The 25,673-nt window shown below is 40.4% G+C and overlaps 1 protein-coding gene across 5 annotated transcripts in view; it reads right to left on the reverse strand.

Moving 5' to 3' along the window:
- Nucleotides 1-3,226: 3,226 nt before the first annotated feature.
- Nucleotides 3,227-25,673, reverse strand: part of ATXN7 (ataxin 7) — a 78,943-nt gene continuing 56,496 nt past the window's right edge. For all 5 annotated transcript variants that reach the window (XM_068695085.1, XM_068695089.1, XM_068695084.1 and 2 more), the window contains 8 exons: nt 11,970-12,225; nt 11,161-11,423; nt 10,697-10,779; nt 8,629-8,894; nt 8,008-8,206; nt 6,786-6,907; nt 5,551-6,508; nt 3,227-4,260 (listed from right to left, as the gene is read on the reverse strand). In XM_068695085.1, coding sequence (XP_068551186.1) covers nt 4,243-4,260; nt 5,551-6,508; nt 6,786-6,907; nt 8,008-8,206; nt 8,629-8,894; nt 10,697-10,779; nt 11,161-11,423; nt 11,970-12,225 — 2,165 coding nt within the window. In that variant the 3' untranslated portion in view covers nt 3,227-4,242. The remainder of the gene's footprint in view (nt 4,261-5,550; nt 6,509-6,785; nt 6,908-8,007; nt 8,207-8,628; nt 8,895-10,696; nt 10,780-11,160; nt 11,424-11,969; nt 12,226-25,673) is intronic.

The following is a 25,673-nucleotide window of genomic DNA, read 5'->3' on the forward strand; positions in this document are numbered from 1 at the left end:
AATGTATTCCATGCAACCAACCTCATTTATTGAAAAGTCCTAATTTTATTGCCTTGTTTAGTAACATGTTTGTTCAACAAACTAATCTTTTTCATGAAGCAAAGCACAACTTTTTCTTATAAATAGTATAAATTATTTTATTTACAGAAACTTGTTACAAAACAAATAGACTATATATTTATTTTTCTTTTAAATATCCAAAGTAATTTTTTCTATCCCATGACATTTGTTCATGTACTATACAGCAGCCAACACAGAGTTCAGCTGATCAGATGCTCTTGATTATGTATACAAATTATCAAACTATTCACACATTTTACACAGGAGATTGCTTTTAGAACCAGGCTCAACACAGAGCAAGATGCTTTCAAGGCCTACATTCACATTGACATTATGTAGTGCTCATTTTAAAATTATCTTTAAAACGTAAAATATCTTGCACAAAATGTAAAAATGATTATTTTCCGCTGAACAGTGAAACATTAAGAATCTTTCCAAGCCCAATTCCCTCCTCCAGGACAGAATGAGTGAAAGATGAGAGATTCCTTGGCAAGAGAACTCTTACAGGAAGACAACTGCCTTAGAAATGTCATTTGGAAATCACATCTTTTTTTTTAAAAAGGTTTTCCGAGGTACTTACTTGGTTTTTGTTTTGTTTTCCTGGAATATGAAGTATTCTGAACATTTTCTAAATTATTTCATTTACATTTCTCTCTCTGCTCCCTGCCCAAAGTGGGACAGATAAATAAACTGCTGGTTAAAACCACGTTTCAAACCCTTGGCATTATTCCAAATACGCGTTATCAATGGGATTGTTCCGACACAAGGTATTCCAATTAAAACATTGTACAAAAGTTACCAGCATCGTTTGCTTCCTTTTGTCAACCCATCTTATTTTAGAAAATATATGTATAAACGTGGATGCGTATATATATGCACGCACATATATATATACACACGCACATATATAATATATAGGTGGAAAAAGCAAGCTCCAAAATTTCAACTGAACATTCAAGTCTTTTAAGGAGAAGCTGTCTAAACAGTCCAAGCTTAAAACTAGTTAGATCAGGCACTTTCAGTTTTTCCGTTAGTTTTAAACCACGTGAGACCCACACGAACGCGCACGCACGCACACGAGCACTACAAAAAGAGAAGCAGTGTGTCACTTAGCTAAACGGAGTCTTCTGGGAATCAGGCAACCTCCAAGCAACGCCGCAGCCACCCTGCGGCCGCAGGCCCTGCAGGCAGGCTCCCGGGGCTGCTGCCGCCGCCTGGATCCGGCTGCAGGACCTGGGCAAGAGCTCCCGAGACGTGAGAAGGGACACAGCTTTCACAAAACGGAGGCACCCCTCCCCGTTGCAAAAAGTAGGCATGGTATACTATTGGCTTGGCAGTGAACCACTTCAAATTATAAAAAGGTATTTGCTTTTTTTTTTTTTTTCCTTTTCTTTTTTTTAATTAATTAATAAATAAATACTAGATGATCTCAATTGTACCAAAACTGGATATAAGAAAAAAAGACCTGTGCAAAAATACATATTTAAATATGTACAATCAATTAACAAAATATGTCTTCTGAAATAGGGATACTTCAATATTTATAATAGAACAAGAAATTCCAAAATAAAGATACAAAAGTATGCTTTTTTTTTCTTGTATAATTCTTTGTTCATCATTGCAGCAATTTTTTAGGTTAAGAAAACTGCAGGAGTCATAACGAGAAGTTGGAAAGACTATAAAAACTGTATCTCTTAAATTAATACCAAAATCTGTCTAGAAACAACCCAGCCACTGCAAATTCAATTTTGCAAGGAAAATGCATTTCAGCTTCCTTAGTTATTTACAGTAAGAACTACGTGACAATAAAAGCTTCAGGAACAACGTTCTGCTTGTAACCAGGATCTAAAACATAATATTTGAGCAGGTCTGTGCTCAAGGGCAGGCAGAATTTACGATGTTCTAATTCTCGACTCCCAATGGCTTCGAACTGCACAACGCAGGTGTCTGTGGAGGCAGGCTCCACATGAGCACAGCGCTCAGGAATTAGCTTTTTAAAAGGTCTGCGTGCTATTGAACGGGTGTGAATTTGCCATTATGCTTTCAGATCAACAGAACCTTCAAAAAAGAGGAGAGTTCGGTCACCAACTCCCCGGCGCTCCTTCTCGCCAAGTTTTTTTTTTCCTTTACATTTACATCGATCGAGTCAAATTGCACTTGTGACTGAGACTGTCCTGAAGTGAAATTTTTGCCCCAGTGACTTCATCAGAACACGGATTTCACTCCAAACGGGCAGGATTTAATAAATATTGATTTCATTTTGTGGCATGTTACTTTGGCTCCTTTTATGTTAAACCAATCACAGCAACAATCCTTTCAACAGGGCATCTTATTAATTATGAATCTTTTTGTTCCTGAAAATATCTTTGTTGGTTTTTTGATTAAAGTTTGCATAATAAGAGTCTATACACATTGCTTTCTAAATGTCATCTTTCGCATCAATTCAAAAGCTAAAGTGTCTGCATAGAGGCTTCTTGTTGTTTTGCTGTATAGCAAGGATTTTGTAGCAAGTTCGGGTGAAACTGAAAGCATCGGTAGGTAAACAGCTAAGCAACTGCTACTCTTAGTGGCTTTGGATTCCCTGATGTACTCTTTGCCACCAGAAACGGGGGAAGGCTGGGCTATGGGAACTATTGGACAGGCTCAGATTGTCTGTTCTCAGCGACAGCTGGTGCCCCTTTAAGGCAGAAAAATGTCCTCTTGGTCAGGAATTTGCTTTCCTTTGCTTTGCCCCTTAATAAAAGTTGAGTCAGTTTTTGAGACTTTACCTGACGTTAAAAAAAATTAACAAAAAACATCCAGACGAACCAAATCCTATTACAATAAGCCCTTTAGCGGAATTCACTTTGGAGGTGTTTTGAAGCAAGACAAAATACTTCGTAAAAATTGACTGGACTATATAAAACTGTGTCAAGCCCCCTTTATTCGTAAAACCTCGGGAGGTGTGAGCTGACGGGGATGCATACAGCTGCACTTTACGTGGAACTCGGCTGTCAAATTGGCAAATGCTCCAGAATTTTGGAAACCCTCACTGAGTGGTTGAAAGCGTAACACATTAATGATTTAGTTATACAAACAAGGCATAAAATATCTGACTTTTATTTTACTTTTTTTTTAGAAAATATTTAAATACTTTAAATACTTAGTTTTAAAAGGGCTTTTTAGATTTTTTTTTGCTTTTTTTATTTTATTTTTTATACAGGCTGGAAGGCAAATCCAGCCTAATTTAACCAATACAGTTGTTATTTTTTAAAATAACAAAGGCTTATGGTATACAGCATAGGTCAGGAAATATGTTCTTTGGGCATATAGTTTTAGAGGTTATTTGCCTTTGTTTGATATTTTTGGATTTTTTTTTTTAAAAACAATTAACTTTAATTTTCTTCTGCAATCAAATCTTATTAAAAAGAATAGAAAATAATATTTGTATCTCACAAGTACAACTTTTTATACTTGCTTTTTAAGCAATGGCCTCAAACAAGTTTTTTGATTATTTTTTTGTTGTTATTGTTGTTTTAAAAGTTTTTTTTAAATATATTTTATATTTTTAACTCCTGATAGCTTCTTATCCCAAATTACTTGCAAAAGGCTGGGCAAAACACAGACTATTTTTTGAATTGTGCTATTTTTATATTCCATTAAAGGAACATTGCTATAAAAACACTAAAGCCATATTCCCTTCTTGAGGGCTTCTTTCCATTGTGCCTCACACGTTTGTTTTTTCCCCCTTGTTGCGGGGTCCTCTCTGTTGACAGTGTCTGTCTGGTAGCTATCACCTATAAAAGACACCATCAGTATAAAAATAAGTCCACAGTAATGTTTATTTGCCCCCCAGAAAACATTCTTTTGCCCAGCCAATCTATGTCAAATAGTGGCAAGATGATGTACTCCTGTAAGGAAAATCTCACAGATTTGTAGCAAACTAGTCCAGACCACCGTTAACACTGATAAGAGCAATTATGTGGCTGAACTTCATCCAGTGTCCATTTCTAGTATATTCACTGCTACAGACATGGCTTCAGGGAAATTCCTTGTTTGAGTGACAGTCCAGTAGATTTCCACACCTGAGGACCATGGGAAGCTGGGAAAACTCAAGGCATCTTGGAGTCCAGAATTCCAGATGGAGGTTTTGCTTGTAGTGAAAAGTGTCCAGTTCTTTTCTCACCATGGTTTAGTCAGCTGTCAGGGACGCGCCTTTGGCTTTTAAGCAAATAAATGGAAGAGAAGGATGAGTGAGTGAGCCAAGCTGCTATAGCAGATGCCCTTCAAAGACATTTTCTGGACAATGAGAGCATATTTTGGGGAGGATCAGCAGGCAGAATCTGGCACACCACTGAAAACTTTACGATTCTCAAGCTGGGGTTTTTCAAGTTGTAATAGTTTTAGAAATTATTTCCTTCCTTCATTCAAATGATATTTTTCCTTTATTTCTATTGCACAGTTGAAGCAGTAACTATCAGGTAAGGCCGAAAACAAGGTTTCTTTAGTCATATGAATGCTTTTTTTTTTTTTTTTTTTGGTTTGTTTTAGAAAACACAAGTGGTGAAAATCTTCCTTTATGGCTGAAACTGAAAATTCAGAAACTATTATGAAAAACATCTCACTGACCTCCTAACCTCTCCAGGCACACAGAGACTTTTAGGGTTTCAGTGCTTTAGTCCCAGAGGAAACAAAAAGTATCTTGCTTTACACTTCGGAAAATTTTAGTTCCATATCTGCTCTCTAAAATTCCATCTTCAGTATTCTTTTAAAGCTACATCAAATCATTTTACCCCTCCAAATAATGACCCTTCAAGTTGTGTCTAAATTCATTCTAGTATATCGAGAACTTTCTTTCCCAGTGCAATCACTTTAAAAGAACAAGCCTTCAAACTAACTTTAAAAAAGTTACATATTCATGAGATCTGCTTCCTTTATAGTAAATGTTTGTTTTACAGACTAAAAAGGTTTCTATCTTTTGTATCTTATTTATAACATTTAATCTCGTTAATACTAAGAAGTTAGTCAATGACACCTTGGGATAATAGGCTTATTTTATCACAGTATCACAGTTCTGTTATCAGCATCGTTATGTTCCACTTTGTGGCATGTTTATTACTGACACAGAAACAAGTCTTTCAGCTGAGACATTCAGCTCAGTTCCACGGCTGGCTGCACGATTTTATTGTTATTATTTACTTTTAAATGTGAGAACTGAATTTCATCTGAGAGTGATTCAGAGGCAGTGTCTATGGGAACTTGGGATGTCATATTTAAGGTTACTTTAAAATAAGTAAATAAACAAACATACACTACTAGAATCAAGCGTTTATACAAATCATGTGCAAATGTACTATAAAAAGACTCAAAAACAGTACTGAATAAATAAGAGAACTGTCTTTTACCTGAAGAACATCTGGAATTGTCTATTACTTATTAAGAGAACACATTGGATCTAAGCATGTGAAGTGACACACTCATACTGGCTTACTTCCAGACAAGAGCTCCTACCTGATGAAGAAGAGAATTGTTCATCAGTCCTTGTGTCCCTGGGATTGCACCAGTGTGTTTTGCGTGAACATTATTCACCGATGGCAATTTGGCAACTTTGTTTGACTTGCTGCTGCTGCTGCTGCTGCTGTTTATGCTGCTTGAACCAGGTGAGCACTTCCTTTTCTTTCCTATTAGTTTGTCTAGGGAAGTATGTGAATGTGAAAAACTGCTGTGCGAGTTTACAGTCAGTTCACTGGACTGATGAACAAATGGCCCTAAGGAAAGAGTGGAATCGCTGCTGTTCATCATCACACTCATTCTTTTTATCGATTCTGCAGGGCTCCCGGTAGGAGGACCCCTCCCTGATTGGTCATGTTTGAGGCTAACAGAGTTAGCTTTGCTAGTCATACAATTGAGGCCAACACTGTGGGACGAAGACGTCACCGATGGATGATAGGAGGTCCCAGAGTTTCCAGAGTTAACCACACAGTTTTTTCTAAAGGACTCTGTGGAATGAGAAGGTGCTAGCAGTGCGGAACTGTTTTTACGCTTCTTTCCTGAGCCGCCGCTGCTACTGACGCTGCCGGTACTGTTACAGGTGCCACTGCCAGAAGATTCCTTAGGTTTAAAAGATTTGCTGGATTTCAACTTCTGAGGTTTGCTGGGCATAGGTGAAGGTACAGAGGAAAGCACTGTAGGTGTTGAAGGGGATGAAGACACTTGTCTTGATTGCATACTGCAGACAGGATCCACTGCACCCAGAGTAGCAGGATTTGCATTTAGTGTAGTTCCGTGTGATGGTACCGATTTGCTGTTCAGGGACATACAGGAAGGAGACACCAGCGCTGGCGATGACATAACCGTGGTGGGTAAGAGGAAACCTGCTGCGCTGACACCGTACTGTGAAGCAGGCATCGAGTTTGTCCGATGTGGGGCACGAACTGACGTTGTGTTACTAGATGCTGGAGGAATTTTCCTGCGGGCAAAAAGAAAAACAAAAACCCAGGTAGCAACCATTCTCTGGAACAATACCCAGTCCAGTAAATACTGATGAAAGGTGACTGTAAATGAAGATTGAAACGACACTAGAATAGTTTACCAATAGTTAATTATTGAGAAAAAAAAAAAAATTAAGCATACACTATCAACCTCTGATCTTCATTAATCTGACAGTGCACTTTGCTGTAACTAGAATCACAGCCCTTACATATTTCTACAACTACCAGGATCAGAACTCTTCCATTTTTACTCACTTCCACATCTGAGAATTAAGATGCTTCTCCACCATGAAGTTAAGTGCACATCGAATATGGTTCCACCGCTTGTCGAACACGTAATAACCTCTTCCAATTTGCCGACTACCAAATGTGCAAAACTGGAAAGACAGATTTTTATTGGCATTTTCTACTTTCAGTGACAACTTCTCTGAACAACAACACACTTGTTTATAAAATATATATGCTAGACTAATATGATTTTTAGATGTTTAAACCCAGGATAAAAAAAAAATATATATACATTTGATTTCAAATTTCTACATTACAAACACTATTTTGAATTTTTGGCCTTGGTACATTGGGATCATTTCTTCCCCCATCTGAAATTCCCATATTTATGATGAATGCAGCAATTAGATTTGAATCCCTCTGATTAAAACAGGGAAGGACAATAGTGTATTTCACATTTCTATATATATGTGTATACGTACACACTCAGGTGTATAAAGATTTTAGATAAAGTAAATGGCTTAAGAAGACAGAAATTAGAGGGAAGGTTCATCTACTGCACCTTATGGTTCACTCCTTCAAGTAGCCTGTTAACATTTTGTTGAAGGCAATGATAATAGATCAGGCTCACATGAAAGATGTCAGTTAGCATAATGCAAGAAACAACTTCCAATGATAAAAAAAAGTATTTGATACTTCAAAAAATGAATCTACGAGTTTTGCAAAATGTAGAAATATTTCAATATTTTGTATTTGAAAAAAGTACACCATATATGCCAGCTTTTGTCAAGATTTAAATATTTAAAACCACATTATCGCTACCTTCACTGCAACAACTGGCACCTTGAGTAAAAATGTCAGGGCAAAAAGAAGTCTCGTAACAAAATCTCACTAAAATGGCTGTATTTGCATGTCCTTATTCCACAGCTGTTATTTCCTGGAAATCTCATATGCATTCCTACCCCAAAACTACAGCCCTATAGAGCAGTTACCAATTTCATCTTCAGTACTCTGGCAATTTCATTTCTTTCGTATGGCAGCAGGGAGGCCCAAACATATTTTTTGGCATGTTTACTTTGCAAATACACTGATACCATCACTACTGATTAGACAACAAAATAATTTCCTTAAAATCTGAAAAGAAAAACCACCCACAAACAATAGAAAACCACCCTTAAGCCCCCCAAGTTACTTGTTTACAAATTCAGAGCCAGTTAGAGACCAAGGTTAACTTTTACTTCAAACATACAGCGGCTGGTTGAGGATGATGACCTGAATAGTGACAATCCAGTTTTTCAACAGGCTCTTCTTTTTCATCACATTCTCCCTCATCACTGGATAACCGAGATGCTGGCTCAGCTGCAGGCAAGGGAGGGTGAGGGGATTCGTGGACAGAAGGAGAATCGCTAGGGGCATTTCCACTGTGCTGGGCTGGACAGCCTGGAGGCCTGGGCAAGGTAAGCAGTAAAGGTGTTATTGAGGTGAGGCTCGTCAACAAGCACTTCACTGTGGGTGTTTCAACACTGACACAAGGAAATTTACATTAACTGATGCCCAATATTTTCAAGAGTCTTGTAACACATCTACCGAGAGAAAGGCCAGGAGTTATTGTACCCCTGGAAAAGCAGAATTGCCCAATTGTTGCAGAACTGCTTTAATTGATGCAAGTCAGCCTCTGCTATTTCAGACTCCAAACCCTCCTTGCTATGAGTTACAGCCCAGCATGTAATTGCTAATTGCAGACAGACAGTCACCAGGCCTAGAGCAAAAATGCTACCCCATCCAACAGATCCCTATCTCTCTTTCAAAATCCACATGATGAAGCCACCAGCATTAATTTCGTACTATTGGATACGCAGATTTGTCTTACCTTGGAAGACTGGGGGGGTGAGGTTTGGGTTTATTAGGTAATAAAGGCTTTGATTCTGTAAGAGTAACTCCATGAGAATTTTGGTGCAGCTCCTGGGAAGTTTTAGTAGGTGAGGGATGTGGTTCCCTGAGAGGGGGCATCTGCTGATGATGATCCGAATGTCGAAGAAGTTCCTTTTCCCTGGTTTTGCTTTTGTGCTCGGCTAACAACACATCGAATCGTTTTCTTCGACCCTGTACAGCCCTCCGCTGGGTTAAGGAATGTGTCTGCAAATCCATGAATAAATCATTAATCCCAGGCTATTAGATCTGTGGAAATTAAACACTCAAAACACATGTCTAGAGCTCCAGAATACAGACAATAATCACATTTGTGGTTTAGTAAATAAATGGAAGAATGACTTATAAAACAAACTTGGACTTTTTTTTTGGTGGATGATTACATGTCTTCCTGATACAAAATAATGAAAAACAGCACTTGAGTTCAAAACTTCTTCCAAAGTTCTTCCTTTTCTTTTTTTAAAGAAGACACTACCAAAGAAACTACTCTAAGACTGGAATTCAAATCTTTTTAACATTGTTTCTGATATTTTAATTGCCAATATGGTATCTATTCTTCTCACCCTCGTGCATAACCAAAAAAATACCAAATATTTACTTTTACTTAAAATATTTAACACAAAAAAACTTAAAATCAGACTTAAAACTTTAACTCAGACTTATAACGGGAGACACTACAAATATTTATAAAAATTATTTGCTTCCTTCTGTTTACTAATATATTCCTTGAAAACCAGTATCTTCCAATGTAACAGAGTAGGTATTACAGAATGCAAAAAAATACAGCAGAATCCACAGTCAGACAGAACTCTAAGTACTTTGAGCATCCCAAACTCTACACAGAATTGGACATAAATAGTACAAATTTTAGGTAAAGTGAGATAGGTGTAACCTGTTTTTTTTGTTTTTTTTTTTTTTTTTTGAATTGTTGAAGTCACATACAATACCTTATTTTCATATGGCATAAAAGGTTTGATTGGCTAATTTTCATAGGTAAAAATATTATCATGTAAATTAGATACAAATAGCAACTCAAAAAAATATTTTGAGTAGGTGCAATATAAGCGATTGCTGAGAAACTTTTTTACTTCTTTTATCTATTAAAATTTTGGTTTCTCTAATTCTCCTGTAAAGTCTTGAAACTTTTCCCCTTCTCTATTAGCAAAAGGATTGCCTCCCCACTGTAATTCCAAAAGGGCAATGTGTTCAAGTTCAGTTCCTGCAGGTCATTAGTGCCAGCTTCGTGTACCTTTGTTCTGGAGGTGGTTTATTTACCAGATGCTTCCCCTACTGACAGTTTAGCTGCTTTGCATAAAAAAGGCTAAATATTACACAATTGCATAGGATGTGGATTTTGCGTTCTTTGAGACTTATACACCCTACTCTCCAAAACTTTTCAGCAAAAGAACACATTTAAACTGATCTAAAGTTTTTAAAAGATAGTTTAATTTAGAGTTTGACCTCCAGGCATACTCTGTAGCTTTCTCAGAAGACTCATTTCTGAGTAAGCTGTGTAGGTAAACCCAGCAGCACCAGCATTTGCACAAATACCTGCTAAGTACCTGCTGCAGGCTGTGGTGGGGGAAAGGAAAAGGGTGTGAGTGGGGGAAGCTTGATTTATTGGAATCACACATAAACAAGTAATACTTCTAACGCTTATGATGGACTTTTAAAAATCCATGGTCGGTAACCCAAAGATTATCCCTCAAAAGAACATGCTGCCCCCTCTAGTACCTACATGTGGAGTAACATAATTGTTTCCATGTCAGCATCCATGTAAAAGGTTTACACAAATATAAAGATCTCCAGGTTACTGTGGGAAATAAGTTTTTGAATAAACAATTGGCTTAACTTTGAAAACAATTCCTTCGTGGTCCTAGATAATATGCTTTGAGAGGGACCATTTACAATGGCAATTACTGACAGGAGAAATTAGTAGTTTTCTGTCACATTCCCTGGGAAATTAAATGTGAACTTTACAAAATTTTATTCTGATTAAGACATCCTACCTTGCATGTCAAAGACCTAGTACAGGGTTTCTTGGTTTCCACATCAATGACACCACAGTATATATCAGGATCAAATTCTCTCTCTGTCAAAGGTGCACAAATAAGCCAATTATTGAAAACAGCTTTCATAAAGACATCTTGAGATACTGACATTTATTTGCTTTAGAAAATTTAACCATACTGGAATTTGTTTTCAAATATAACACATTTTAAAACTAAGAACTGATAGGCCTGTAACACCTGGATGGTTTCTGAAAGCAATAGAAACACGTTTCATGTTGATTGCATCCTTTATGAACACATCAAGCTGAATTTAAATTCCAGTACATTAATGTACATAATTACAACTTAATGTTATATAAAATAAGCTTCAGAAGTAAATATTTACTTTTATATCTTATATACGTATTTTTACGCATACACTAATAAGAACAATATAGCAAAAAATATTTAAAAACAATTACCTGACAATCTTTTATGTAAAAATTTCCTATTATTTGTATTTTCTTCAGGTTTCTTTTCCAAAAATGGAGGCACAGAGAGAAGACCTTTACCATTCAGTATCTGTCCAGGGGAAGGCAAGGGTGGCTTTGGTATTGAGGGACAATTAAGGCCAGTCTTTATTGAGGAACTCACAGTAGTAGAACAAGTTGGACCAACAGCAGTTTTCAGTTGGGCACCATCTATCTTTGGATGAATCTTTTCCACTTTGACAGATGGAGTCATACTATTATTTATGAAAAACAAAGGGGGGAAAAATTGTAAATGATAGTATCATGAGTCATAAATTACAAGAAGTACTTAAAACATATTACTCAACACTCTGATCTATTCACAGTTCAATTTTAGACCTTTGTTGTTTATTCCCAGTTTTATTATTTTTATTCTTTCTCTTATTTATTTTCACATTTTTGGTGATGTCCACTATCTCTTCTGTGCTCTTGTCCCCATTTCCTTGGAAGTATTTCAGAGACAACAGAAACTTCAGAAACTCACTTACAGTGAAAATATGCAGACTGGATCACAGAATAAAGACCCCCCTAGTAGAATGACCTCTATTTATAACGATTCAAGCTGCATCTTTGCAAGTGTCTCATTCGACAGTTTCATCAGTATAGCTATAATCTTAGACTACGCTACTGGAAAAGATCTGGGGGAGTTTAAAGTGGTCTCTCTCAAAGCATAAGTCCTCTGAAACAAAGGCAAATTCTACTGATACAGCAGTTTCTACACATGTAGTAATACGTAATTCTTTGTCAAAATGTATACTCACATTTTATCATGGGGAACTTTGCTATGCTGTACCGGATGCATTAACCTGTTGTTTCCGCTGATCTGCAGCTTGTCTTTGGGTGATTTCAACAACTTGGAATTTGATGATGACGATGCACTAGTACCTCCACTGGATGAACGATTGCTACCACTTCCACTGCTACCTTTGTTTTTTGAAGGGAAAGATGAAATGATGGAAAATACTGAAGAGGAGGGAGGAGTCAAAGGCGGCTTGCTGGAGGAGCTGTGTCTTCTTTCTGAAAAGGAGAAAAGAAAAGGGGCTTTAAACTCCCACGGCCCATGCAGAAACAATTCTTTAATACTTCATGTTGTCGTTTACTCCATTAACATTTTTCCTTTATTGGCTTGGGAGGTCCTCTGCCACACACAGAGCAGAGAGGATTCAAGCCTCACTATAAACCATGAGGCTCCATTCATTGTTGGTCCCCAGTCAGTTACAGGAGTCTCTTTTAACTTTGTGAGCTACATTCCTCAGCCACTAAAGCTCAGCTTTTAATATACGCTCCCCACTTTCTCTTTCCATCTTGCAAAACAAGAAAGTGAGAATCATACCCAGACCTCCGACACACAAAGCAAAGAGACCCCTATCCTCAGGCCAAGCAAGCCTGAATATCAGATCTCCTAAAGGAGTAACAATTACCTGTTAGTGTGTCACCCAGGGGGCAAAATGATATTGGAGCCAAAACTTTAAGTTTTGTGTCCAGTAATGGATGTGCTGCTATGAAAAAGTATATCTGAACATTTGAATGCTCAGGTTCCATCAACAAACATGTTGGAGAAGAAATGATTTAAGTAACATTATACCACTGGCATTAACCATTAGCCTCTAACAGCAATATCTTCCTAGCACCCTTTCAGTTAAAACAGCACACATTTTAAAGACGTTTCTTTGCAACAATGAACTCTCAGTCACAGTACGCTTGACAGCTTCCTGGAGTACCTGGCTCTGCCTACAAACGGACATGGTAATTGACCATTTGCTCCACTGATATTTGGACACCTGTGATTCCTAGATGACCTGTGCATGTCATCAACTCCTGCTCAGAGACCTCTCTCTGGCAATCAAGTACACGCAAACCACGGATCTAAGAGAGAACCAAGAATTAACAGGTCCCTCTGTGAAGACCAAAGGCACCTTCTCCTTGCCAGTGATAACACCTCTTTCCCACCTGGTATCATTAACAGTGCCCAAACCCACCACCGATCCCAGACACAGCTTACAGATTTTGACTTGAATTTACTTAAGCTGTCGAGGAAGCAGCCTCCTCATCAAGTTACAACAAAGGGAAAGTCATGTCTGGCACAACCTGTACAGGAGTCTGTGGCACTCTGGAAAATGTAAAGTAATACATCCACATTCTGCTTATATGACCTGTTTTTTCCCTCTGGCCCTAAATACAGCTATCAGAGGGCACTGATGGTGGCTGAGCGGGGCTCCTCTCATAGCTGGCAGCTGTTGAACAAGACTTCAGCAGCCCCGAACCAGTCTGGTCCATTCAAAAAGCCACACTGCTCAAGCAGCACAAGATGTAGGCACATGAATTGAAGTCCTGGCAAGCTAATTTCATACAGAGCTGGGAAAAAGCACTTTAAATATGTTCATTAGCTCAGGGAAAACAAGAAAAAAAAAAGATGAAAAACACAGTTTAGACTGGAAGCCAAGAACTTCAGTCAAGAAATGGTCTCCAAGACTGAGCCACGTGATGCACATTTCTGTTTGTCTGTGAAATGGGCATAAACTAGCTAACGAGCCTTCAGCTACAGAATCATCTCTCCTTAATTAGCATTTACGAAAAGCTACGAGAGGTCAGGCGAAATGCCCAACATAAATACATAACAAATGCAGCAATGTAATTTTTATCTCAAGAAATAACTGCTTTAAAGTGGTAAGGTTTCAGATGACTTGGCATCCCTGGCATTCAGTATCATCTCCTTGAATTTTTAGGACCATATGCCATTGAAGAGTTCTCTACTACATTAGCATATTTATATTCTAGTAAATGACCACGCTTCTAATATGACATAGAGCTTATTGCCAAATGTCTTTTTATAGCAATGGCAAGAATCCCTGAGCGGCTTTGATAAGTTGCTATTTGGGGGCCATTAGTTCAGCGATGCTACACCCCGGGAGATTACCCTGTGAGATAATGAGAAAACTTGCTCAATACTCTGTCACCTTCTGTATATTTATACATTTTGAAGTCTGAGTACCTAACAGAGTTACAAATAATCTCTAACAATCCAGTGGATCACTAACGTTATCTTTGGGAGTTCGATTTTTTTTTTTCCCTTTGGTAAGAAGAGAAGGGTGTTACTTCCTTGGAGAAAACTTGGCAGAGGAGAAAAGAGCTAGAATAAGACTGAGCGCAGTGCCTCCCTGCCTCCCTCCGTTAGGAATAAACTGGGCAAAATATGAATCTGTGTTATCGATCCACATGATAGTCTATCAACAAAAAAAGAAGAATTTTTAACTGATTGCGAGCATTCTTCTTTCGCTGTTGGTGACCTGCCTGGGCCTGTCTGGCACTGACCGACCTGCAGGGCTGCTGCAGTGCCTGCCTGCCTGGGAGAAGACCATGGGAAAGAACAGCGGTCCCGTTCACAGCTGAACCCTGCCAAATGCTTGCTCAACATGTTTAGTGCTTCAGTCTTTTTATAAAATTCATGTTTTTAAGTGAGATCTGTTTAATCTCTCATAAAATACCTGAAGAATACCGATGTTCTTTCTTATGTAGTTCCCCTTGCCATTAACTCTGACTCAGCCTGAAAATATTTAAAAATAATTACCTCCAGGTGTTCAGTTTTCAGATTTTTAAAGTTAACATCCGTGTCCCTTCCCTTCATATAACTCTTAAAAAAAAAAAAAAGTTTTCTTTCCTTTTTAACTCCATGATTGCTTTTTGCAACACAGGGCAGCGATCCCTCAAATACTGCACCTGCCTGACATGGTTCTAAGCTCTAAGATCTCAAGGGTTGGTTTTGTTTGTTTGTTTGCCTTTGCTTTGTTGTTGTTTGCTTTTAAAGGAAGAAGTAGTTTCGGCTTTGGACAAAGAATTGGAAAGTTTCCCTTGAGCTCTTTCAGACTTGCAGGAGACGTGCAATACATTCACAAATACACTACAGTTTCTAAACTTTAGGAAGAGCCCCGTGGCGTTCGCTCAGTGTGCATCAATTAATAGCTTTGGGCAGCAAACATAAGATGTACAGATCAAGTTTCATAAACCCATTTTTTTTTATACTGTCTTCTTACGTAAGTACTGGGCAAAAAGTCAAACTGACCTGTGCCAGTGCTAGCAGAACCATCCTTAAAAATAAAGCACACCCATTCAAACCACAAGCAAGTTTAGTTCAATGAAATATGTTGTAACTTCAGTCAACATTCAGAAAAACAGTTTTACCATAGGTTAGTTTAGGTGTAAGAACATTATTCAGTATAGAATTAAACATGTGCATCGAAGCGAAGTGTAAGTTCATGATTATCTAATTATTATTTAACATATGTCTTGACCAAAGTAAAAGCATGACAAAAGTGCTACTTAATTTTTTTCCATCATAGTGATCTATTATTTGACTTTTCATTTTAGAAATGGATTAGTGCAGTCCTACTAAAACAAACATAATTTAAATGGGGATAAAATTTACTTTGTGTCAGTATGAATATTACATTTCTACGGAAATTGTGGAGAACTAATTTACCTGATCTTCTAATTGCTCCAGAAGGATCAGATCCATGATTTGACACGAGAACACAAGAAGAGGTGACTTACACAAGTGCAGCAGCAGCTTGGTAAGGCATCCGAGGTCTGTAGCTGCTGAAGTTTTAAACATTAAAAGCTGCAAGATGCTGACAATTCTGCTTCTGTGCATGTGCAGGATCGCTGCCATTCCAGCATGCCTGGCAGCTAGATGAATCTTTTACCTGCAGGTATTTCTAAAATGCTCACAGCAGGACATTTTATCACGAGGCACAGACACCATGCCTCCACAGCAGAGACTGAAACTGGTAGATGAAAGCCAGGGGCTTGGAAGACAGGGACCTCCCCACACTGTTGGGCTGCACTCTTCTTAATGCTGAAGAATTTAGTACAAGTGGACGCTATCACAAGGAACATACAGGGAGGCAGAAGAGCCACTCCTACACCACATCTTCAACAAATGAATGAAGGCCACAGATCCAGAAGAGAATTTTGAGCAGTAAATTTTGATTTGACCAGGGAAACCAAAAGTCCTGTGCTCTGAAAGGGGTTTTTAAGACACAACCCTCTCCTGCATTTTTTGGTTTGTTTGTTTGTTTGCCAGCTCAGGTCCTCAGCCACCGCACTGGGAGTTGCTCTGAAAGAGGATCTCACCACAGCTACAGATTTTAGTGCAGCAGCCAGCTAAGCTCCCTTTTGCAGCTCTAACCTAAATGCCTGTGCTGAACAATGACCTCACCATGACAAAATAATAATTAAAGAAAACAAACAAACAAACAAAAAAAACAGGTCTATGAAGATCTTACAGAGGAAAGGCAGGAGCTAAACCAATTACCATCCCAGCAGACAAATCACTCGTCCTTTGATGCCACCCTGGCAGCGTGCAGCTGCTTGGGAGCAATCGGCCGTGCAGGATCTTGATCTGCTGCTCACTCCCTTACTGCTGCTTCATTATCCTGCTCTAATCGTTGGGCCCAGATACCAAGGATTCCGCCCTAATCTTCCACTGATGTCCCTTTAATCATCTGATCAGTTGTGTTTGCACCGCAAGTCAGGATGAGGTCACTGCACATCCAGTTGTGTTGTGTTTGAACTTACACCCCTAGCTGACTAGGCAGCATCTAAACCAAGTCAGATTCTTCTCTCCAGCAAGGAAGTTGCAGAAGAGAACATTTAAAGAGCGCAAGCTATCAGCATGACAGACTGCCACGGTTTGATTGGCACCAGTACAATCTGTCATGTCTCTAGAGAGAGTTCTTGTTTCAAAAAAAAAAAAAAAAAAAAAAAAGAATAGTGCTTGCAACCAGCTGATATCATTGTTTAACGCTCAGCGTTAGCAAAACCACAAAGACAGGCTGACTGAGAGTCATGCGTGCTTATGTCACTCCATTCACAGAAACACAACCCTCTAGCAGGAGAAAAAAATATTAACGAAGGAGGTATATAAATATATTGCAGCATGCCAAACACAAATCAGGGCGGCACATCCAAACGCATCACGTGTCTTTTTGTATTTCCATCACTTACCACAATGGTCTTCCTTATCTCCACCAGAGTTCTTGGATATTGTAAATAAGTAGTAATAGGCATAAAGTGCTTATCTAAGAAATAGTTTTATGTAATATCTCTCATATAGATTACGGTCACATTAGCCATACTGCTGCAGCCTTGTGCCTCGCACTTCCTCGCATTGAAGCTATTCAGCACATTGCAATACAGAGGATGTTTTACTGCCCGTGAGTCATGCCATCCCGTAACAAGACAATTAAGGAGACAACAATAAAACTTAAAGTATGTCTCTTGATGTTTTCAAAAATCCACCAAAATGCAACGCCTAACCAATTTTGAAGAGGCTATTTTAAAGCCCAGGTTCACCTCTGCAACTTGATGTATTAAAAGGTTTGCTGTGCCTAGCAGGGGGTTAAAAGGTGCTGGTTTGTGCACGTTTACACAGCACCTGCGCCCCACAGGTGCTACAGCATTGTTCTCACAAAGACAGTCCTACATTTACATTGAGATGGCACTACCTAAGAAGATAAAACCATCTCCTTAAGGCAAAAATAGGATTTAAGGTCAAATCATACATTATAGAGCAAAATATAACTGCAGAAACGAACAGTTTTTAAAATTCCCTTTAAAACATTCTTTCACATTGATGCACTTTTTGGAGGCTTCAACTTGGATGCTGCATGAAACATTTACACTCTCCCAGCTCAGAAAATCATTTTGCTCTCGGAAAATCCTTTGCTGAAGCCAAAGACAAATAAAGCACACACATCAGACCTGACTGGGTATGCTCCAAAATTACTTGTCAGTTTGGAGGATGTTTTTACTTCTCATATGAGTACGGTATCACCACTAGGCTTCACATGTCATCTGTTTTCTGCATCTTTGTTTGAAAGAAGCATCAGTGTGTTTATTTCCTGCTCTGCTGTCCAGCACTCCTAAGCAGGGGTAAGGTCTCATTGTTCCAGACGTGAATTCCTGAAACATTCCCTTGTCAATCATCTCAAAAACACACACAAGTCTCCCAAAAGAGCATATAAAATCTGCCTCTGCTTTAATTGGAGTGCATTATGAATTTACATTTATTATGCAAATTCATAATTACAGGGAACAAAGTCGGTTTTGTATTATTATTATTTTCATTTTTTAAAGAAGTGCTTTGGTTACAAATGCACAATTCAGAATCCAAAGCTCTCGCATACCCTAAAAATCCATTATTTGTGTATCGTTTCAGCTCTGAAATCCCTCCATATTAACTTGCACTCCTTTAAGACAACTCAATAAAACATATCTGCATGTTTATGATGGTCCAGCACCCTTAACTATGGTTCCTTATGAAATCCAAACTTATATTCAGCAAAAGCCACTGACCATTTTGAATGATGTATTTAAGGTTTTTGCTCTGCTTTCATTTTGGTTTGTTTTTAAAAACAAGTTTACCAGAGCACTTAACATTGGAAACAAGAGCAAAGCCAGGAATCAGCAAACTATTCTTTGAGAAGGACGCTGCCTTTCTTCTTCCCTGGCCTCGCTGCACCGCATCAGGTGTGCTATTTCAGCCCTCTGAAATTTCCCAACGTTTAAATTTGAATATTTGGAAATTATTTACTCAAGTCCCAAGAGGTGTTTTGATGGGTAGTTAGTTAACCACATCCCTTTGAGCAGAATCAGAATACAAGTGTTAGCTATTATTATTCTGCTTGTTTCATTACAGTAGTTACTGAGCAGCACTGTCTGCTTTCAAAACTGCAAAAGCAATTGCTCTCTGATTTCTAAATGCCTATGTTTAAAGATTTCCTAGAGATTTACTTACTAGAAGTGAAAGCCACTCACAAGTGATCGCTGTGCAAATGTTTTAGATAAGCGAGTATGAAATGATGTGTAAGCAGGATTACATTGTTATTGCTGTTGTTGAAGAAAACAGAGGGAGTAGGAGAAAGTTCATTTTCCCCAGTAAGAATCCAAATGCCAATTTTAATGCTTTAAAATCATAGGACAAAAAGGAGGCAATTCCTTAACCATAATTTAGGCTATTTAAATAATGCTTTTTACATGTTATGAACATAACTACAGCACAGCCAGGACAATGTAATTCTCTGATCGCAGAACGCTAACTCAGCAGAAATGGCTTTCTCCACTACAAAAACTGCAGCAAACTGCCCCAAACCAAACACACCCTCCATCCCCCTGAGATTACCACCACAGAAAGGAGAGCTGGGAGCAGATTGCAAGTAGCAGTATTAAGAACGGAGCAAAAATAGCAACACTGAAATGCATTTAAATAAACAGCCTTCAAGCGCATCCCTTCTTCCACCGCTTCCTTCCCACAAGGCGCTGTACACCACTAATGCCAGTTTTTCAATTTTTCCATATTTGTTACTAATCCTTTCCAAAGCCTTGTATTCAGAGCACATGAGTGGTTCTGCAGTCAATTTCAACAAGATTTAAGATTACTCTTTACGATATATGGGTTTTGCCTGAGAGATGGGAAATAACCTCTGAAGCACCCACCAGCGCAGTGCTGTTAGCCCAAGCCAGCAAAAAGACTCCAGGGTTTTGCTTTGCACCTTTCTGCCTTACTGCTCTCACCCGCAGTGGTGAACTGCAATTAGCGACACTCCCGTCAGGTTCATTTCAGCTCTTCAGAACCTCCTGGAGAGGAGTAAAACTCTCAAGAGCAACGTGGGAAAGCTGATGGAGGCAGGACCTTAAATTACTGATGGAGCAGAACCGCAAGCAAAATGGGGCCACGACAAAAGCAGGTGCCAGAGGCTAGTGGTTTCTCGAGACATATCACACTTCACTCCACCTTTCTCTATCCCCCTTTGTCCAGGCATACGCAAGTGCAAGGGCCCTAATATTTCAAAAAGACTAAGGCATAACATGCAAGAATGAAATTCTGGAACACTTTTCCTGAGTCACTTGACAAGGGGCTGACAAGAGCATGGGTTTCTCACCAGGGAACTGGCCCTAGACCTCCGGGTAGGTAGCTGGCTTCTAAATCTGCCAAGCACGGGAATATAAATATCACAGAGTTATTACGGAAAGACAGCAGAGTGTCTTAGATGGTAATCGGGCCATGCAGAGATTATAATGTCCACGCTATAAGCACTAATCTCTGCGTAGCCCGTTGACGACATGACAATACCTGCACTGTCTGATTAAAAAACGGGTGCTGAATAAACCATACTTCTGCTGTTAAAAATTGTTCTTTAGGATAAACTTCAGAGAAACTAAAATTATAATAAACAAAAGCATCAACTAACAGAGGTAGGCCGTACAACCCAGCATCATACTGAGATGCAGGACTGGTCAGCTTCTTCCAAAATACAGCTGGAAAACTCATGGGAAGAGTCTCATGTATGTTTAACCCAAGTGACATTAAAGAAACACTTCAATTTTTCAAAACAGGCATAAAGCAAGTTAAAAATACGAGGCATTATTCCAGAGTTTCATAAAAAGGTGAATAAACAGAAGTTCAACAGAAAACTGTGTTGAGAGCATGGGAATAAGAAATTAAGGTAAGAAGACCCACATAATTTCCTGATTTTCCATTTGCTGCCCAGCAGTCAGGACACACCTTTACCATCGTGTTCTTCCCATTCAGGATCGACACAGCTTCTTACAAGACCTCATTGCATAATGTTATGCTACTGGTGTAATGTATTCGTGTGACTTCACATGTTCAGATGCCTGCCTGGCTTTCATCCTGCTGATGCTCCTATTCACACCACACTACAGAATTTTAATGTTTTGCCTGCAGCTATTCCTTTACATGTAGCCAACTTTAATCCTCGCAGGTTGGCTGTCAGACTCGGCTCTGATACAAAATAACGCGCTGAGGCTGAAAACTTCTTAAAAGCTATTAGAGAGCCCAAATACAAAGGGGCTGATGGCCTAACTGACAAAGTCCTGGGTATAAGGAAGTGGGTATCAGTAAATGTGATTCCTCGGTGTTGTCATTAAGCAGCTGCAGGACAGAAGAGACACTGAACACATTTTTCTTATGTTCTACTACATGAATAACCAGGGAAATCCACTGCCACCTGACACGAAAGCCTTGTAAGAGTAAAAAAAACAAGCGTACGAGGATGCATTGAAGTAGCCACAATGCCGACTCTAAGAGCCACTCCACCCCAGGGCTGAAGACACAAAGAGACACCAACTGAGGCTCCTCACACCTGCCTTGTGGGCTCGGCACCAACCGTGTGCTGTGTGGCTATGACAAGCCCAGAGCTCCGTACGGTGACCGGGACAGGGGTGTCACTGAGCCCCGGCAGCTGCTGCGATGGCCGCGGGCCCAAATGCCACGGGGGGAAGCCAGAGGGGTGCAGGGGATCAGGCCTGGGGCTCTGCATGCTGGTGAATGCTGAGTTTTCTGTTTGGGTCTTGAAATGCAAGATTTTAGCTTAAAACTGACATTTCAAGAGGGTGAAGGAAGAAAGGGTGCAAACCTAAGGTAAGGTAAATTGTGATGGTTTTCCAAAAGATGCTTCAAAAGTCCAACACCTCTCCAAAATTTGAACTCGCTTGGAACTTCACTGCCCAGGCTGCAACATCAGTGAAAAGAGAATAAATATGATGGCTTGGGGTTGTAAGTCGGATCCTGATGTTATTTTACCCTGATAGAACGACTGTAGGCACCGGTCAGCTTTCAGTCATGACAAGGCTCGTTGCAGCTTATCTCATTAACACCGCTCAACCGTAATCGGTGCGAAACAACCGCTCCGTGCCTCCAACCCCCTGCGCCCATTAAAGCTTTATGGCAGCGCGGCGAAGCCTCTGGAAACCACGAAGGCGGCGAGCCCGGGGCAGCACCCCGGGGTGCTGGCACACGGCGGCCTTGGGGCTGTGGCTGGGCCCTCCCCAAAGGGCTCGGCGCGACCCCAACGGCTGCTGGACTTTGGCCAAGCGGCTCCGGTGACGTTAGCTCCGGCGGCGCCCGGAGATGGCCGTGGCGGCGGGGCCGGCCCTCAGGCCGCTCTCCCCTCGCCACAGCGAGCTGACAGGCCGGGCCCGGCCACCATGGGAGGCCTTGGCCCCCAGCGTGCCGCCCCGTGGCCCTGGGGAGGGGGATTTGGGGTTTGGAAGCCCCCAAATGAGGGTTTGGGTGGGTGCAGGGCTCCCTCGCAGGTCAGCGCTCGGCCGAAGGCAAAGCAAAACAAAACGCGGAGCTGCTGAGGGAAAAAAAAAAAAAAAAAAAAGAGGAAGGAACGGCTCACGCAGCTTTCGCTCTTGTTTTAAATTACCATAACCCGAGCTGAAATTTCTGGCCTTTCCTCACTCACCGAAGTCACGTTTAAAGCTGAGCAACCCTTTCTCCGCTGAAATAGAAAGGCTGCTGAAGGGAAAAGCCCTCAGCTATCGGTATCAGCGTATTGCTCGTATGCAAAGAACAGGCCAACAGAAGCAGGGAGCACTGCTTGAGGAGGGGCGGTTGGTTTGCATTTATTTTTGCTTTTTATTTTTTTTAAAGGAACACACAGAAGCCCGGAGACTGCACCTCCGATTAACAAGCTGAGAAACGCATATTACATCCTCAAACACTTTGCTCAAATAGCAGCTTTCCCATGCCTCTGCAGCGAGGCTCTGAGATAGCCATCAGTTCCCCTTTCGCTCTGAATTTCAAGAGAAGCTGACAGCTCCCATCGCCCATCCACTAGTAAAGGGCAGCTCAGGGACACACAGACAGCTCCTTAGGCCGCGCTGTTTTAAAAACATCTCCTTCCATTGTCAAAATTAGCACCAGTCACGCGTGCTTTTGGAGGATTTGTTTTTATTGTACGCTATTCTAAGTGATGCCTGTAATTAAAGCCGGGTAAGTCCCTAACAGCTTTTAGTGGTTCACAAAATTCTTGACTTGAAACTACCATGTGGGAAACCAGCACTGATGTGTTTGTTTTCTTACCAACTGGAATTTATCCTTCCTTAGCCTTTGATTTGGTCTATTCTCATTCTGGGACCAAGAGGGTAACTTTTCCTTGGTTGCTTGTTCCACAAATAAACCGACCAGGACCAGGCCTTTTAATTCCAGTACTGCACAGTGTAGTAAGCTGTCTTCCTTCTGAGTTAGAGCGAGGACAAAGAGTCTGATTGCTAAGAAACCCCAGCAGCTGGGTGTCAGAGCAGGGCCGGGATGGAAGCAAGAGGCACGATGGAACATTCACACTGAGAGGAAACTGTGATGGCCCATCGGATGGCACACAACTTCTGAGAAAATGCAGTGGGGTTTTAGGCTTTGCTATGTCACAGCATACATGCTGGCTGTCTCCATCTTTGCATGTGTTTTTATTGTTTTCCAAGGACCAAAGGTTTCTGAGCGACTTTATACAGTAAACATTCATAGGATTTCACCTTGAAGCAGACTGATGCGTGTGGCACAGCTAAACGACAAGTCGGAATGTGTATTCTGACAAATGCAGCAGGAATTTTACTTCTTGAAGTAAAAGCAGCCTGTTATAAAAGGCAAGGGAATGCTAAAATCATTTTCCTGGTCTAAATATTACAAAGGTTTTAAGTTCTGTTTTCTAGCAACTCCACTTAAAAGTCATTTAAAAAAAAAAAAAAACACAAACGAAGCAACATCATTTGATTCAATACAAACACTGAAATCAACAGTGAATATCCAAGTTCAGAGGCTTAAAATTAGCCCTGAAAGCTGCAAGGATGCCTCATGCACATCCAGCCACCTGCCTGAACACACAGACAGCTGTGAAGAGGCACACACTGCTGCCTGCTAGCTCACAGCGTCAGCCTCCTGCAGGAAGGGCAGCAGCTCAGGGTGGCTTGCTGGACATCAGGAACCAAATTTCCAGGCCTTTGCTGCTGCAAAATCACCCAGGAGAAGGACAACTGGAAATGTGTTAACCACACCTTTCTATGTTCACTCACTGAACAGAAACGTAAAGTATTTATACCACGTGTGATGCCATCACTGAGCACACACATCCAGCATGGAAGAGTACTGCAGAACCTTAAAAAATAGCCCCCTCCCGAATCATGCTACAACCTGAAATGTTCTGCATATCTTGCATTGCCATGAAAATACTTCTTCAGCTTGGCTGAAGGATTTTAACTTTAATTTACATTGCATTTTCACATCTGGTCTTGTAAAGCGAGGCAAATGCCACTCTGCCATTTCTCCTTCCATTGTCCACATTTTAGCATTCTGTTCTGTATTTTAAAATAAATGCATTTTATCAAGAACTGAGAGCTGGATTTGACGTGCTCCCCAGCATCTCCACTACCGACACAAGTCCCACAGATCCTGGCATGCAAATGTCTTATTAAACTGGTGGGAAAAAAAAAAAAAAAAAAAAAAAAGAAAATGCAAAACACAACGTGCAACCTGACACTGTGTGCACGCATGGGGCAGGAGGTGTTGCAACGGGAGGGCAAGTGATGGCAAAATACACACAGGACAAAGGCAGCGACAACTAGGCTTCATTATCTGCACTGCACACGAACTAACTCATTTATCCTTTCTAAAAATTCAGCAATCTCAGGCACCAATTTCACAATCACTTTGAGCTGGCTGGCGCAAGCTCGTCCTGCCACAGCAAAAAGTGTGCCTGCCCTCTCCCCCAATCCCGACCACTCGGTTCGAGCCTTCCTACCATCTGCTCTCCTCCTAACAAAGAGCAAAACGATCAGTTCAGAGACCTGACAGCCCCACAAACCACATGCCTCATTGTGCCAAAGCTAGCAATTAACAGAGCGAGGACTAGCACGTATTAAAAAGCGACTTGATCACAGGGAAAGGGCTACAGGCAAGAGCAACTTTTAAACAGCTGGCAACGACAAAGAACCGGGTCGGGAGTTGTGGTAACGATTATTTTGACTAGATCCTAAAAGTTTTGAAGGATACGTAAAAATTTGGACTTCCAAGGAATTTCATCTGATTGATATCAAGACGGCATGAACTGGGCTTGCTTACACTGCAGCCTGCTTAGATTTACATTTAGGACATTCTAAAATGATTTTGTTGTAAATATTTTGTTTCACAGAGATTGTTTGGTTACTGGTTACTATTATTATTCTTCCTGGAAGGAAGAGAATGACAGGCCTTGAGCCAGCACCAAACTTCTTGAAGTTGGTCAATTGAGAACTCCTGTGTGGTTACTCGGAAAACCCACGGTGCTGCTCGGGGGGGAGGCACCGAATGAACCCTGCCATACGCTGTGACACCCTGAAAGCAACCTCAGCATACAGAACAGCAGGATTATATAAAACATACTGCTACTGACTTGTCTCTGAAGTCTTGCGTGTCTTTTTTTCCCCCAAAGCTGGAAAGAAGCAGCCTGAAGGAGCATCATGAATGACATTCCAGCCCTCCGGAACCATGGGGCAAGGGGTTTGGAAATCAGCGTGTTTTCATCTGGCACAGCTGCTGCTTTGGAGCACGTCTTATGTGCTGCAAAAAATACACGTACATCTGGCAAGATTTCCAGTTCTGGTGTTTTCTTTTCCAAACCAGAGTGCTT

This window comes from Anas acuta, chromosome 11 (genome assembly GCF_963932015.1).
Source record: "Anas acuta chromosome 11, bAnaAcu1.1, whole genome shotgun sequence".
Classification (NCBI taxonomy): Eukaryota; Metazoa; Chordata; class Aves; order Anseriformes; family Anatidae; genus Anas; species Anas acuta.